General features: G+C 52.9%; 1 protein-coding gene across 1 annotated transcript in view; it reads left to right on the top strand.

Annotated features, from left to right (window-relative positions):
* FXYD6 (FXYD domain containing ion transport regulator 6) overlaps window positions 1-14,206 on the top strand; it is a 52,300-nt gene that overhangs the window by 22,040 nt on the left and 16,054 nt on the right. Inside the window, exons 3-8 of the mRNA XM_073320611.1 lie at window positions 5,819-5,881; window positions 9,130-9,168; window positions 9,338-9,412; window positions 10,096-10,132; window positions 11,096-11,145; window positions 11,275-11,291. Of these exons, the coding sequence (XP_073176712.1) occupies window positions 5,819-5,881; window positions 9,130-9,168; window positions 9,338-9,412; window positions 10,096-10,132; window positions 11,096-11,145; window positions 11,275-11,291 (281 nt within the window). The remainder of the gene's footprint in view (window positions 1-5,818; window positions 5,882-9,129; window positions 9,169-9,337; window positions 9,413-10,095; window positions 10,133-11,095; window positions 11,146-11,274; window positions 11,292-14,206) is intronic.

Below are 14,206 nucleotides of genomic sequence, written 5' to 3'. Positions count from 1 at the left end.
CCAGAGCAGGTAACATCATACCTGCATTTCCTCCTGTACCAGGAGGGCTGAGACCCCCGTGCCTGTGACTGCAAGCCTGGCAGCAACATGTTGAGCTAGCCCTACCTATGGAGACCAGGTGACCCCGAACCGGGCTCCTTCCCAAACACCCCCCCGCCCGTCGCCTGGTGGATGTGCACGCAGGACACAGGTGTCGTGAGCGTTCTGTGGAACGATTCTGGTGTGAGTGCCCTGCATCCTAGGAAACGGAGAGAAAGTTTTGCATGGATTCTTTGCCAAGCTTCATCCTCTCAGCAGTTTGCAACGAGCTCAGTGATGCTCCGTGACTTCCCCATGGAAATTCTCTTAGTGGCAACTTGAAGAGAGAAATTCATGGTAATGGCATACGAGGCTTGGGAGGACTTTTAGTGCCTTCATCCTGCCAGGCACGAGGGCCCGGGTGTGTTTGTTGCATCTCCAGAAAGACACGGTACAGTGACATGGATTCTAAGGGCCTTTGTGGTGGCTATTTTTTTCCCCTTGTGATTGTGTTTGGTTGGTGTATGGATTTTGGGTCTAACACTCGCCCGCTGCAAATTCAGCTGGCCGAGACTGATGTGGAAAGGACTCTGCCCTCTAATGATATTTTGTTTATAGCTCTGCACCAGTCAGCACCTGAAATTAACAAAGAGGAAGTGAGAGGGGCTAGTTTGTAGCCTCTACAGATCCATTTGGTGTGACCCTTCAGCAGCAGTTCTCTAACAAACCCTGACCCCAGTGCTGCGGGTGCACCCCTGGTGTACTCACACACTGGTGACATTCCCCATGGCTAGGTGCTGTGTACCACGGAGAGTTAATTCTAAAGTTCACAACCAAGAGCAGTGTTGAAACAAAACTCATGCAAATGTAAAGGTGCCAGACTGACGTCCCTGGAGACCAGCGCCCTCTGTTTATCCACAGGGCAGGTGCTGGGCAGTGCCTCGTCACGCTGCCCTGGAGGCGTGACTCCTGGGAGGGGAGCAGAGTTCAGTCCCTGGAGCCCACTCACTCCCTGGCCAAGACTGACAACCTGGGGACAAAGCCATGGTGCTTTTAGTGGTGTGGGCATTTGCTGAACTGAAACCCACCACGCTCGTGTCACGCAGGCCTCCTCACCCGTCAGAGCTGCCAGCACAGCTGGCCTGGCCTGGCTTTGGTACCCACCCTGAGTTCGATGGCTGGGAGGCCCATTTCTCGCACGCGCCACACGGCACTTACTGGGTTTCATTTGCTAGCAAAGGCAGCCATGTCGCTTGTCACAGCGGGCAGCTGGGGAAACCAGGGCCACCAAGTGAGAACGAGTGGGGTCAGGAGGAGAGAGGACTCTGCAGACAGTGGGGAGTGAGCAGCGACAGTGGGAAAGAGGCATAGTCTGACTGGGGAGTGCATGTCCCTCTGACAGCCTGTAGGGTTGTTCTTTTGATGGTGCATCACAGTCCGAGCAAGTGGTTTCTTCCCACTCCCCCCGTTCTGTCCCTCCATGGAACAGTCGTCAGCTGACTGTGGGAGTCGGACTCTGGCCCTTCAGAGGCGCTGCGGCTGCTTTTTGGAGCCATTTGATTATGGGTGAGCCTCCCTCGCTAGCGAGGCTCCCACCTCCGGCTGGGCAGAAGAGCAGTACATTGGTATCGCTCCGGAGCACTTGCAACTGTTGGCCAGCAGCAAAGCGGATAAACAAGCAGACGGACCCGAGAGAGAGAGAGAGCTGCTGGCAGGCTGCAGTGTCAAAGCAAACTCTCTTTTCCTGAGCCTTTGAGCTCATCCTCCCTGGATGGAGCCTCCATCTGCAAAGCATCAGAGCCAGGTCGCTCTGGCAGGAGGCATCCACTGCCTCAGGAAAGGGAACAGCTATGTCTCCTCCCCAGATGGAAGCAGTGGAGAGGGCCTCCTGCCATTCCCCATGTGCTCAGTGAAAGTTAACAGGCAACTTAAGCATCTCTGGGCACTGCAAAGTGCTCCATTTAAATCCACGCACCTCACAGCGGTGATTGGCGATTGTTGCTTCTCTTGTGTAGCAGCGTGCTGGCTGTGACTCTGTGGATAAGCTAGTTCAGGGCTCTCAGCCAGATTAATCCCCCTCTTCCAAACCAGTCAAATAAACAGCAGCTCAGGAGTGTGGAACCTCAAACCCAGCCAAGGTGCTCTTCCCATCCGATGGCTGTTTGGGGCTCTCTGTGAAGTGAGTTGGGGGGTTCATATGTTCCCCAAATGTCTACATCAGGTGCAAAGAAGGGAATTTGCTACAGTCTCCATCTCAGCACAGCTGATCTCAGCTGCCCAGCAAAGGTTTTCCATAGTTACAGATCAGCTGTCTGTCTAGCGCCCATTAAGACTGACCGTGACTTCGCTGTGCTTTGAGACAGGCCTTTGTGTGCCAGGCTCTGCAGTAGGGAATGGGGGCTCTGGTGGGTACTTCCTCCTTTTCCCTTTTGGGACTGATCTACAGTGGGAAACTTTGCAAGCCAAACAGGACTCTTGCTGCAGTCTCCTGTGCAGTGAGCCATGGAGACACCCCAGGGTCATCTAGGCTGCCTGGTGACACAATCCACAGCTGGAGAAGGGCCATTTCATCTTGGGAAGCAGTGGCATCCAATGAGATTAGCATAGGAATGAGGCAGACCCCTCATCTCTGGTGTGGTGTGTCCAGCGGGATCTCCTTGTGCCTGGGTGTGCTTGCACCACAGCCCGACCCTGTCTCATTTCCCTGCATTCCTGGGGTGGGGCGGGGTAAGCGTCCCTCAGGGAGGGAGAGTTTGCATTTTCCTCCCAGTCCAGGGGAACCCACTGCGGTGTCAGGTCTGTCTCGCTGTGCCACTCTCCGCAGCCTTGCCCAGCCTCTCACAGTCCAGCCTGGAGCCTGGCGCCCTTTAGCGGAGTGCAGTTCTGTGCAGGCAAATTGCAGACTGATAGCAGCAGCTGTATCTCCCTGGTGGGAGTACCTTGTGCCTGGGATGAAGAATCCCCAGGGAGGTCTTTGAACTAGGAGCTGACAGTTTCTCGCTGCCATGGTGCCAGCAGCAAGTCCCCTATTCTAGCAGCTCAGAGAAGCTATTACAGCTCCCCGCAGCATGCCTGGGACGGGACTCAGGGCTCCTCCGGGCTAAATGTAGATGGCGGCTGTTCCAGACAGACCGAACACGACAAGGCTGCTGGTCCTTGCTGCGGCTAGCCCTGGAGCTGCCTGTGTCATTGTCCTGCTGCATCAGTCATGTGCCTGTGTTGGCTTTAGTGAGAGCCTCACCGCAGAGGCTAAAACAAACCCCAGAGTGCCTGGCCTGTGCCCTTGATCGGAGGGGGGCTTTCCAGGTTTGTCTGACGCCTCATTGGTGGAGCTGGTCAGACAGTTTCTGTCAAAATGTTCTTTCGATTGGAAGTGGCTTTTTCAACCAAATGGGAATGGGAATGAAAAACGTGCATTCTTTTGATGAAAAATCAGGGGGAGGAGGGGCGAATCAAAACTCCCCCCACACACACACACACAAGAAAATTTCAAAGAAAAACTTGCAAAAAAAAAAAAGAAAACATTTTTGTTTGTGTCGGAAATTTCAGAAGGAAAAAATCCTTTCCCGGCCAGTTCTGCTCACAGGTCCATGGATTCAAGGCTAGAAGGGACCGTGGTGACCATCTAGTCTGACATCCTGCACAGCACAGGCCAAGAGAAACCTCTCCTGTGATTCCTGCATCCTGCCCAGAGTTCTGGCTGAGCTAGAGCATCTCACTTACAGAAAGACATCAAATCCTGATTCCCGAACTCCAGGGGACAGAGAATCCCCCATGTCCCTCGGCAGCCTGTTCCACTGGTTAGTTACCCTCGCTGTTCAGACTGTCTCTCTGAAGTTGTCCCAAGAGCTGGGTGTGGTCTGTGCAGCTGGCACCTTAGCTGTGATTCGCCAAAGATGCAAGAGCCAGCAGGGCTCACACTCCTGTAACCATGTTGCTCTTGCTCGGCCGACAGGAGGAGAAGTTAGCAGTGATAAGTCAGAGATGGTTGGGGAGCGGAGACAGACGACCCAGGGGCCGTGTCTCAGGCTCGCTTTCCTGGCCGCTGCTGCACTCCCAGCAGTTGTTCGGTTTCTTGTATCTCTGCTTGTTATTTCTATCAGAGGGCTTTTTAGTTCACCTGCAGGCAAGAGCCGTGCTTAGTTGGCCCAGGTGAGGGCAGCAGTGGTCATTCATCTTCCTAGTTAGAGCCTGGAAGTGGGACTCCGATTCCTGGGTGCGACACTGGAGTGAGTCAGTCCTGTGACGTGCTTGGATAAGTGTGGCCTGTTGCGTTACTGTTGGTTTTCAGGGCGGGCACCAGCAGAGGCTAGAGGGCTGCCAGCCAAGCGGTGACCTTGCTGGGTTTTCCCAGGGGTTGGGGAGGTGGGATGCTGACATTCAAAACTGATTAGCATGTTGGGGCGCAGAGGGCCGGCTCCGTCGCTCCCGAGCCAAGGTCAGGGCAGCGTTATCTGCAGGAACGGGCAGCAGTCACTATTGGGGCGCGCAGGGCCGGCTCCGTCACTCCCGAGCCGAGGACAGGGCAGCGTTGTCTGCAGGAATGGGCAGCAGTTACTATGCTAATGGGGCCCATTAAAACATGCTCTGGTGAAGAGCACAGTGCTGACCCTGGCAGCGATGGTGGGAGCCAGCAAGGCCCCCACAGCGTGAAGTGACCTTGGAGCAGCAATGGCCCTCGCGACCAGTAACCCCGCAACCTGCAGCAGGCTGCTCGCTCCACTTAAGGCGGCCAAGCCAGGACCACAGCGAAGGTGCCAAGGGTGCCAGAGACCCTTTTTCTGGGCTGAGCCCCACAGCCTTAGGGCTAGGGGTGGAGGTGCCCCTGTAGAGCAGGCCCCTCTGCCTGTTTGTAGCTAGTCTGTGCAGGCCGGAGTCTAGCTCACTGCTGAGGTAGAACTGGCTCCAGTACATGGAGAAAAGGGTGGGGAGCCTGGGAACCATGATGGGGAGGAGGGCTCAGGGTGGGCAAAATGGGGTCTTGTGTTTGATGATATACAGTGTAAGGGCAAGAACTTTCCTCCATCAGTCCCTGGTGCCTGCTGCCCCCAGCCCTGATCCTCAAAGGGGACCATGCAATGGCCACCATCCGTCCAAGCTGGGAGTCTATCTGAGTATGGCTCTTTCAGCTCTCCCCTAACTGGTATTGGAAACCAAAGTCACCTCCCGCCCATGCCCAAATGGGGTCCCAGCTCCGGCCAGTCTGGAGAACAAGGGGCCAAGTACCAGGCGTGGCTCCAGGTTATTCACCCACTAGGCCAACACTTGACACCTTTAACAGCAAGCATGATGCCAGCCTTCCAGTTCTTTGGGAAAGCGGATGGTGCCTCGCAGCCGGCCTGCCGGGAGTGTAACGCTGCAGCTGGGCTTTAAAAGAGGGTGAATAATTCTTTGAGGTAAACTATTAGTAGTTGAGGGTCATTAGTTGTCAGGCTTCAGGGTGCAAGCTGGTTCCCTGCAGGGGTCAGGAAGGAGTAGTTCCTCTACACAGACATGATTGCACTGTTAGCCTGGTGCGCTGCCGTCCCTGCGCAGCATCAAACACTGGCTGCTGCTGGAGCCAGGGTATGGAACTTGATGGGCTGAACCCAAGCGATGGAGTTGGATTCTGGTTCTGAACTTCTGACGTTCCAGAGCTGTTGGATCCAGTGTCCTGGTCCAGGCGCAGCTACTGTCTGATCTGCTGGAGTGAGTCTGATGCACCTAAGGCAGCCCCCTTGCTCCCTTCCTCGCTCCTTTGCTCTGCTGCTTTTGTCCTGCCTATTGCAAAGAGTAACTCCTGTCCTCCTCTCTGTTCTAGTGGCCATGGAAACAGCGCTGATCTTTCTGTGCTCTCTGCTGGTGCCTGTGGTCGTAGCGGACGGTAGGTATCAAGAACCACACACCTTGCACTCTGGAGGGGGAAGGGGCACAGCCAAAGGCCTCTGGGACCCAGGCAGACAAAAGCAGTTATGCATCCAGATCGGGGTGCTGGCCTGTGTACCCCCCGGGCTTGGAGCTGGCAGGGGCACAACTGATGGGTGGAGGAAGCATCAGGACTTTTAAAAATATAACTCACTCACAGCAAACAAACATCAGGGGAGCTGCTAAGGGAGGGCACTGGTCCAGCTTCAGGGACACCTGTTTGGCCAGCCGTACACAGTCTGAGTGGGAACATGGGGCCATAAGCTCGGGTAACACAGCCACTGAGAAAAGCACTTAGCAGGAGTCCATGAGAACCTGTCCGTATCCACCCTGCTTTACCCTACAGCTTCCTCCACCTTCTGCCTGCACCCACTCACGCTGCCTTGCATGTGAGCAATTGGCCTCAGGGCGTCTGACTGTGGCCACATCAGTGCTGGGAGCTTGGGATGTGTTTCCCCAGCTCGCTCGCAGTAGCTCGATGGGAACTAGCACTAATAGAGAGTTGTGTCCCCACGGTAGCGTGGGCAGTGCAAGCCACACAGAGCACAAACACTCCTGAAAATGGTGAGTGTCTACTTGGCACAGCTAAGCCGTGCCGCCGTCTCCCTGCCGCCTCTTTCTTGCCAAAGAATGGCTGCTTGATAGGGGATGGCCCATTTGCTTTGTTGACACCTGGCTGGGTTGTCCACTTCCCTTTGTCTTTGAGAAACTGGTTTAGCCCCTCCCCAGACTTATCTGGGAAACACGCTTCAGTCATGGCTTTAGCTTATGTTCATGACTTCACACATGACATTGCTCCATACGTTTTGCCATGATATTACAGATCAGCAAGTTATGCATTTTCAGATGATCCCTCAGAAGGCATGCCTTGTACACCGATTATTACAGTGTGTCTAGGGTGTGAATATAGGGGTGCGTTCTGTCACACCTCCCCCCAGAGAAAGCTACAGCCTGGGAGCCACTGGCTGACCTGGAGGCAACAGGTTGGGGCCCTCTCTCCTGAATAGGGCATCTGCCACCATATTTTCTTTTCCCTTGATATGCACAATTTCCATATCAAATTCACATAGTGTAAGACTCCAATGCAGAAGCTTGGCGTTTGAGGCTTTAATTTTGTGCAGCCAGATGAATGGAGAATGATCTATTAATACCCTGAACTTTCTGTTGACAAGATAGGGCTGTAACTGCTTTACTGCCCACACAATGGCATAGCATTCTTTATGACAGAATAGTTTTGTTCAGTGGGTGTCAATTTCTTACTTAAGAAAGCAATGGGGATGTTTCTTGTTGTTCTTCCCAGACTGCCTTAATACAGCCCCTAAACCAGGGTCTGATGCATCCATGCACAGTTCAAACTTGTCAAAATCTGAGCTAGCTAGAATAGGCTTTTCAGACAAGATTTTCTTCATCTTATCAACCCCCTCTGGACATGCCTTTGTGCATACAGCTTCATTAGGCTTTGTCTTTTTACGTGGATTTGTGATTGCAGACATGAGGTCACTGAACCCACACACACACCTTCTGTCACAGCTTATAATACCAGACCTATGAAAGATTGGACCTGCTTCTTTGTTTGGGGCATAGGCCAATTCACTATGGCTTCAACTTTGAAGAGATCTGGGGATATTTTGATCTCCCCTACCCAGTGTGCCAAATAAGGAACTCCGGCTGGTCAAGTTTTACACCTAGAGGCTTTTACAGTTAGGTGTGTTTTGTGATCAGCCCCGGTGTTGCTAAACACTGCTGTATCATCCACACGGGCTCTTTCAGAGTCCTGCAAGCTGTTTAACGCTTGGTTGAGCAGCCTCTGAAAGGTGGCTCCTGCATTAATTAACCCAAATGCTAATGTTGTGACCCCACAGAGACCCATATCGGTCATGAAAGCAGATTTTTTCTGTGCATCCTCATCTAAAGGAATCTTCCAGTTTCTGTTAACCAAATCGAAAGAGCTGAGATATTTAGCTTTGCTTAAGATACCCAGCATATCATCAATTCTAGGCATAGGATAAGCATCTGGTATGGTGACAGCACTGAGTTTTCTGTAATCAACACATAACCTTACAGTGTTGTCTTTTGTAGGGCCTAAGACCACAAGTGATGCCAAGAACTATCAGACTCTTTAATTACTCCCAGGTATAACATGCTTTGTGCTTCTGCACGAATTTGCTCTTGCACCTTGCCAGGGGCCCTGTAGGGTCTGCTGGGAGGTGGCTTTGGTTCTTCTGTAACAATTTTGTGGGTGAGCAAGTGTGCCTTCCCTGGCTTGCTAGAAAACACTTCTTTGTGCTCTTGCAGCACGGACAACACCGCTGCCTTTTCAGCTGGTGTTAACGCATTGCAGATATTGATGCTTTCCAGAGACCGAGTCAGTTTGGCATTCAGCCGTCAAATCAATGAGGTGGCGTGCCTCAGTTTCCCCTTCTGCACAGCAGATCATGTTTACCATGGCTCCCCTTCTGTGATAGGCTGTAAATCTGTTTACATGCACCAGCTGTGGGACAGCATTCCCATGAGGCTTTTTCCCATGGTCTGTATCTTCTTTCACCTCTGTCACCTCAAAAGGTCCTGCCCAGATTTTTTGCATTTTGTATTTTGTTGCTGGGCTTAGGACTAACACCCAGTCTCCTATTTCAAAAGAGTGTTTCCAAGTATGTTTATCATACCGTGCCGTTCGTTTGTGAGGTTAGACCCATCATGTCTTTTTTAACTCTTTTTCTGAACCTTTGTACGTACTCAGCTACTGGCTCTCCCTCTACCTCCATGTCCCCTTCCCAGGCATCTCTGATGAGATCTAGGGGTCCCCTCACATTCCTTCTGTATAGGAGATCAAAAGGGGAGAAGCCAGTTGATTCTTGGGGTACCTCCCTGTAAGCAAACAGCAAATATAGTAGCAACTCATCCCAATCTTGGACCCTCTTATTCACATATGTTCCCAGCCTAGATTTTAGGGTCCTACCTGGACACATGCAGACAAGTCTCTCACCTTACACTTAGCCTGTAGCTCACCAGGGCAGGGACTGTCTCCTTGTGTGTTTGTCCAGCACCCTGCACAATGGGGCCCTAATCCCTGATGGAGAGTCCTCAGCTCTACAATAGCACAAGTAGTAATTCAATGCAAGTTAAACCTTGCATGCCTAGAGGGATTTGGTACAGTGCTTGTAATCACAATGCTCATATTCACAAACTTTTTGTCTGTTTTGTTTCCAGCAGCCAATCAAGAGAAGGAAAAAGATCCTTTCAACTATGGTGAGCATCAGAGTCCTTAGTGGTATGCGCATGGATGAGTGTGCACAGTATATACCCTCGTGGCGCTAACAGGACTGTGTGTGCGCGCATGTGTGAGACCTGACCACGTTTGTCTGAACACTGCAGCCCACTTGGAAATGAAAACTTCCCTTGCCTTTTTCCCCCCTAGATTACCAGAGTTTGAGGATCGGCGGTTTGGTGTTTGCCGTGGTCTTGTTTTCTGTTGGAATTCTCCTTATACTCAGTAAGTTGGTGAGGGCTGAGTCAGTGGCCCAGTGAGATGGTGGGAAGAACCTCATGGCTAAGAACTGGCTGCCCAGGGACGTACCTTGGGTCTCGGGACTGTGCTCCAGTGGCCAGCCTATGCCACAGCCCGGGCTGCTGCAGCCACACTGCTTCTTTCATCTCCCCGAGCTGGAAACAGCCCTGCCAGCTGCAGTGTAGACGGACCTTAGTGTAAATGGGAAAACCAACATGCTTTGAGGGCCATGTTTCTGCTGAAGGGCCCTTATGCCCCTCTCAGTTCACTGGCGGGGCTACCCTCTTCCCCTGTCCCCCCTTCCCCAGTGGGATGCTGCACACTCTGACTCCTCAACGTTTGTTTTGAGTGCTGTTTCAGACAGCACAGGAGGTGACTTTCTAACCTGTGGCGTGGCTCTGGGTCCTTTCCGCCACAGGCAAGAGCTCTGCGGCATCCCCCTGCCTGTCGTTCACCACTGCTGCATGAGACTCGGGAAGGCTGCGGGGAATGCTGCAGATCCATAGCGTACCTGCAAATGCAGCCGGCGAAGCATGGACCCATGGCCGGAGGGCTCGGGAGCTCCTGGGTAGTGAAGTTCTTGGGGAAGCACCTGGGGTGAATGGCCGCAACCTGTTCCAAAGAGAGGGTGTCTCTCATACGCTCATGGTGTTTTCTTACTCTTCCAGGCAGGAGGTGCAGATGCAGCTTCAACCAAAAGCCCAGGTACGCGTGTGAGTAGTGGTTAGCCGGTGGACTCTTTCTGCCTGGAATTGGAACACTCTTTAGACTCTTGACCCATAAATAAATCCATAGGTCCATAGCAGCTGCTAGAATGTTCCCGCTAAATGAGGATCCACGCTCCGTACTGCTTCCACGTGCCACAAGGTTTCTTGAGTAGCAAGGGCAGGATGTCTGCTTGGGGCGGTTACCCCAGTGGGGGCCGAGCTGTCTGGGGTGCACTTCCCAAGGGCCAGGACTCGAGTTATTAGCCAATCAGGAGAGTTCTAATGCCCTCGCCAGCCTCGCCCGACTGGGACACGCTTTTCCTTGCACGTTCCGATTGCTTTCCTCCTAGGGAACCTGCCAGTTCAGTGGAGGTCGTAGCCTATGTGTAGCACATCCAGGAGCCCGGCATGCAGTCCCCTGGCCCCACCAGCCATCGTATTGCAGGATGGTGCAGTGGTGTGCCGGGGGCTCGATGGGGGCCTGCTTTATTTCATATAGGGCCCTGCAAGGGCCAGAGAGGCTTGTGCAAACTTAGGCTAGTCAAGAGAGCCAGCCACTGTACAACGGATCCTTTTCCCCTCACACCTCCCTCCTTCCAACAGACTGAGAGCATCTCCTCCCCAGTGCGCCGAGAGCTCACAGCCACCCCTGACTGCTGCTCTGTAGTACCCATATCTCTGAGTTGCTGGGGCTCCCACCCACCCCAACTCCCGCCCTGGTCTGAGTTGGTTTGCTCTTGGTTTGGTGGTTATGGACGAGAGTCCACGCTTCTTCACTGGGGTGCATTTGGGTCATAAAACAGAGGTCCTAACCTGACAGGCATTGAGCAGGCATAGCCCACCTGGTCTCTGTGCTCAGTCCCTCCCAGCATCATGCACTGTTAGCGGTGTCCAAACTCCTGCTCTGTGCACTGGCAAGGGCTGGCGCCTCGCAGTTCTCACTGTGCATCTCTCGTTGCAGAGCCCCTGGGGATGAGGAGGCTCAAGCGGAGAACTTGATTGCCTCAAACGGTAAGAACCTGGTTCCCTTGCTGCACACATGTTGTGTTTCATCGAAAGATGGCCCCTGGCTGCTTGCTGGGCAGGTGGCTGAGGCCTCTTGGTTGAACTTTTAAAGACGTTTTGCCATTTTCTTTGCAGCAACAGGGGCGCAAAAGGCAGAGAACTGAACTAGAGCCATCAGGTGAGCCACACCCAGCTTTTCGTATGTGCTGCTTCTCCGTGCCGGACAGGGTGAATGGCAGCTGCACACAGGGCTGAGGTCAGAGCCTCGCTTGATGTTAGCAGGGATAGCGTGGGGTAGGGGGTGCAGTTTGTTCCGAGTAGGGAGCACAGGACCCCAGCACAAATCGGGGGGTTTACATGTTACTCGGTTGTGCTGCAGTATCGGGTCCATTCCAGGATCCGGTCCCTGAGGCCTGTACTCAGATAAAGTCCTCGTGTGACACCTGCAGAAAAACCCAAGGGCCTGATTCTGGTCTCCCATGCCTGTGTGTGAATCTACCGAAGGTGAGACTGATGGGCGTGAGAGCCAAACAGGGCCCGACGCGGCCCTCAAGATCTGGCCCTGGGGCTGGGAGTCAAGCATCCTGTTGTCACTCAGATCCGGGCTGGTTTGCGGCAGTGCGATTTGTGAACGATAAAGCCACACACGTGCGATCTGTGCGGAGCGCAGCGGCGCGTCGGATTGTCTGTGTAACCTGCCTCTGTGCTGCCCGGGCAGGGCTGACACTTTACATTCCTCAAGCCAGTGCTCCCTGGTCTTCATGTCTCTGTCCCTTCCTGACCTGTGTCCTCAACACCATGCAAGCCGTAAGGCCACTGGGTACAGGATGGCTAGCTGGGGAGTTTCCCTTCTCTAGGAGCTCTACATTACTGATGCTCCTCCTACTTTATAACCCACCTTAGAGGCATGGTCTTTCTGGAGATTTTGGGTTTTCACTGTACTCTCTGAACGCGGCTTGGTGGATCAGTTACACTTAAGGTGGTGCTTTGCTGCCAGGGAAAGGTGCTTTGTGCCTCTGGCAAAGTGGGTGCTTAGCATTCATGACTCTAGGAGCCCTGTTGTTAAGATCTGTGGCCCTTCTGCTCGGGCTGTTTATTTGGAGGTTGAGTTCTAGTTGGTTAATTTGGGATGGAACCTCAAATACCAGGATGGGTCCTTGGGCTCTCTTAAGACATTACAAACCCTGCAAAACCAGGCACTTACCCCAGTAACTTGGCTTACATTTCCTTGCTTCCACCTGCTGGTGTCCTGTTGTGCGTGCTGCTTGCAGCTCCATCTGTATTTCCTACTGGTTCTGTGTAGAGCTGAGTGAATTCGCGAAGCACAGATTAATTTCCCCTCTGTCTCTGCTCAGGGACTCCCTGCTCACAGATGGAGTTTTCCTTGAATGTTTTTGTTGCAGTGACATTTTCTTAAAGTGATGGGTAGATTGCGAACCCTTGTCTGAGAGTGTTCACTGTCGTGCTCTTTTGGGTAGCGGGAACTGGTCAGGCAGGTCAATGCCATTGTGTCTGTTCTCGGATTGCATAAGTGCAGATGTGAAAATGTGGCACCAAAATACAGGATTTTTTAAAAAGAAAATGTAAATTTGGGTCCCAGAAGTGTCTGCTGCAGTGAACAAGCACCTGCTTCTAGTTAATCTTTGCCAGACAAAGCAAGTGGAATCTGCCTTTTTCTGGCTTTTTCTTAGTGTCTCCTCTGTTTTCTTCCCTGATGAGGGGTTGAGTAGCAGGAGCCAGACTGACTCATTGTCCTCCCTTCTCACAGATCAGAGACCTAAGGACAGACACTTGGACCACAAATGCAAGCGACCTGCAAGAAAGCAAGAATGACAGCAACAGGTCCTCCTGAGGAGATGCAAAGAAGCTGTGTCTGTGTTACCCACTGTACTTTAATACTGGTTCTCTGTATAAAAACCTAACTAAACTCCACACGCCATACTGTCTGCCTACACTGTAATGTGTAACGTTCATGTATAACGACCATCACCTCTAAGGCTAGCTGTTGACGATGTCGTATTAGTAAGTTTCTCTTCATTTTTTGAGTGCTGTTGAGTGGTGCGCGGCTGTATGAGATTGTCAGGATGTGCTCCCCATGGCACTTCGCTTGGCACCACGTTGGGGGTGTGGTTCTTCATCCTTTCTGGGGGGGGCGAGGGGGGGTTGGGTGGCTGCCTCTCAGACCTAGGAACATGGCTCATACGCCACACTGCTAACTGAGGAAGGGAGGAGGATGGGAATGGGAAGGGGGTTGGAAGGGGGTATTATTTTCACATCTGGGCTGATTGTGTTTTATTCTCTTGGCGAGGCAGGAAGTCTGTTAGAACTGGAGATGGGTCCAAACCAACCCCCTGGCTCCAGACTCTGCATGTTTGACGAAGGGGTGGGGGGTCTGAATCTGAACTCACATCCAGAGTTCTCAGGTGGCCAAACCCAGAGCCCAGGCCCAGACTCCCTCCTGGGCTTTGGGGAGTTGGAAATCTGAATCCTGGCCCAGGCTCTGCACCTGTGGCTCTCGTGAGAAGCCCGCGGCCAGTGGTGCCAGTTGAACCAGAGCTCAGCTCAAGGCCTCGTCCCAGTTGTGGCAGCCAGTTGCTGCAGCCAGTGCTTGTGCTGTGGATGGCTGGGGTGTGCACACGTGCAACACAGACAGTGCACGCTCCAAGCATTGCACGCAGCAGGTTCTTGTTCTTGTGATGCAGTTTCTGTTTAGTTTAGACGGGGCTTCAGGAATCACTTCAGTTTTGTTTTGGTGAAACTGAATCTGCAGATAAAATACAACACGGTAGGGCTGGAAGAGACCCTTGGGGAGCAGATTGCAGTTGCGTTTTGCAGCATCAGCAATAACCTTCATGTGCCCCCGGAGCACGGCCCCAGGGGCCCTGGCTGGTGAGGAGAAAGCAGAAAAGCCAGATGCTTTTATTTCTCAGACCGCACCTTCCTGCCAGTTCAAACCCCGGAGAGCTCTCTGCAGCATGTGGCTTGTCGCTGCAGCACCCTCCTCTCTGAGCTCACAGCTAAAATCGCCTCCCCCCCCCCCCGGAGATGTTATTTTAAATGTGATCTC

The sequence above is a fragment of the Lepidochelys kempii genome, chromosome 22 (genome assembly GCF_965140285.1).
Source record: "Lepidochelys kempii isolate rLepKem1 chromosome 22, rLepKem1.hap1, whole genome shotgun sequence".
NCBI classification, from domain to species: Eukaryota; Metazoa; Chordata; order Testudines; family Cheloniidae; genus Lepidochelys; species Lepidochelys kempii.
The sequence above is the reverse complement of the archived record's forward strand: the minus strand, read 5'-3'. Positions and strand labels throughout refer to the sequence as shown.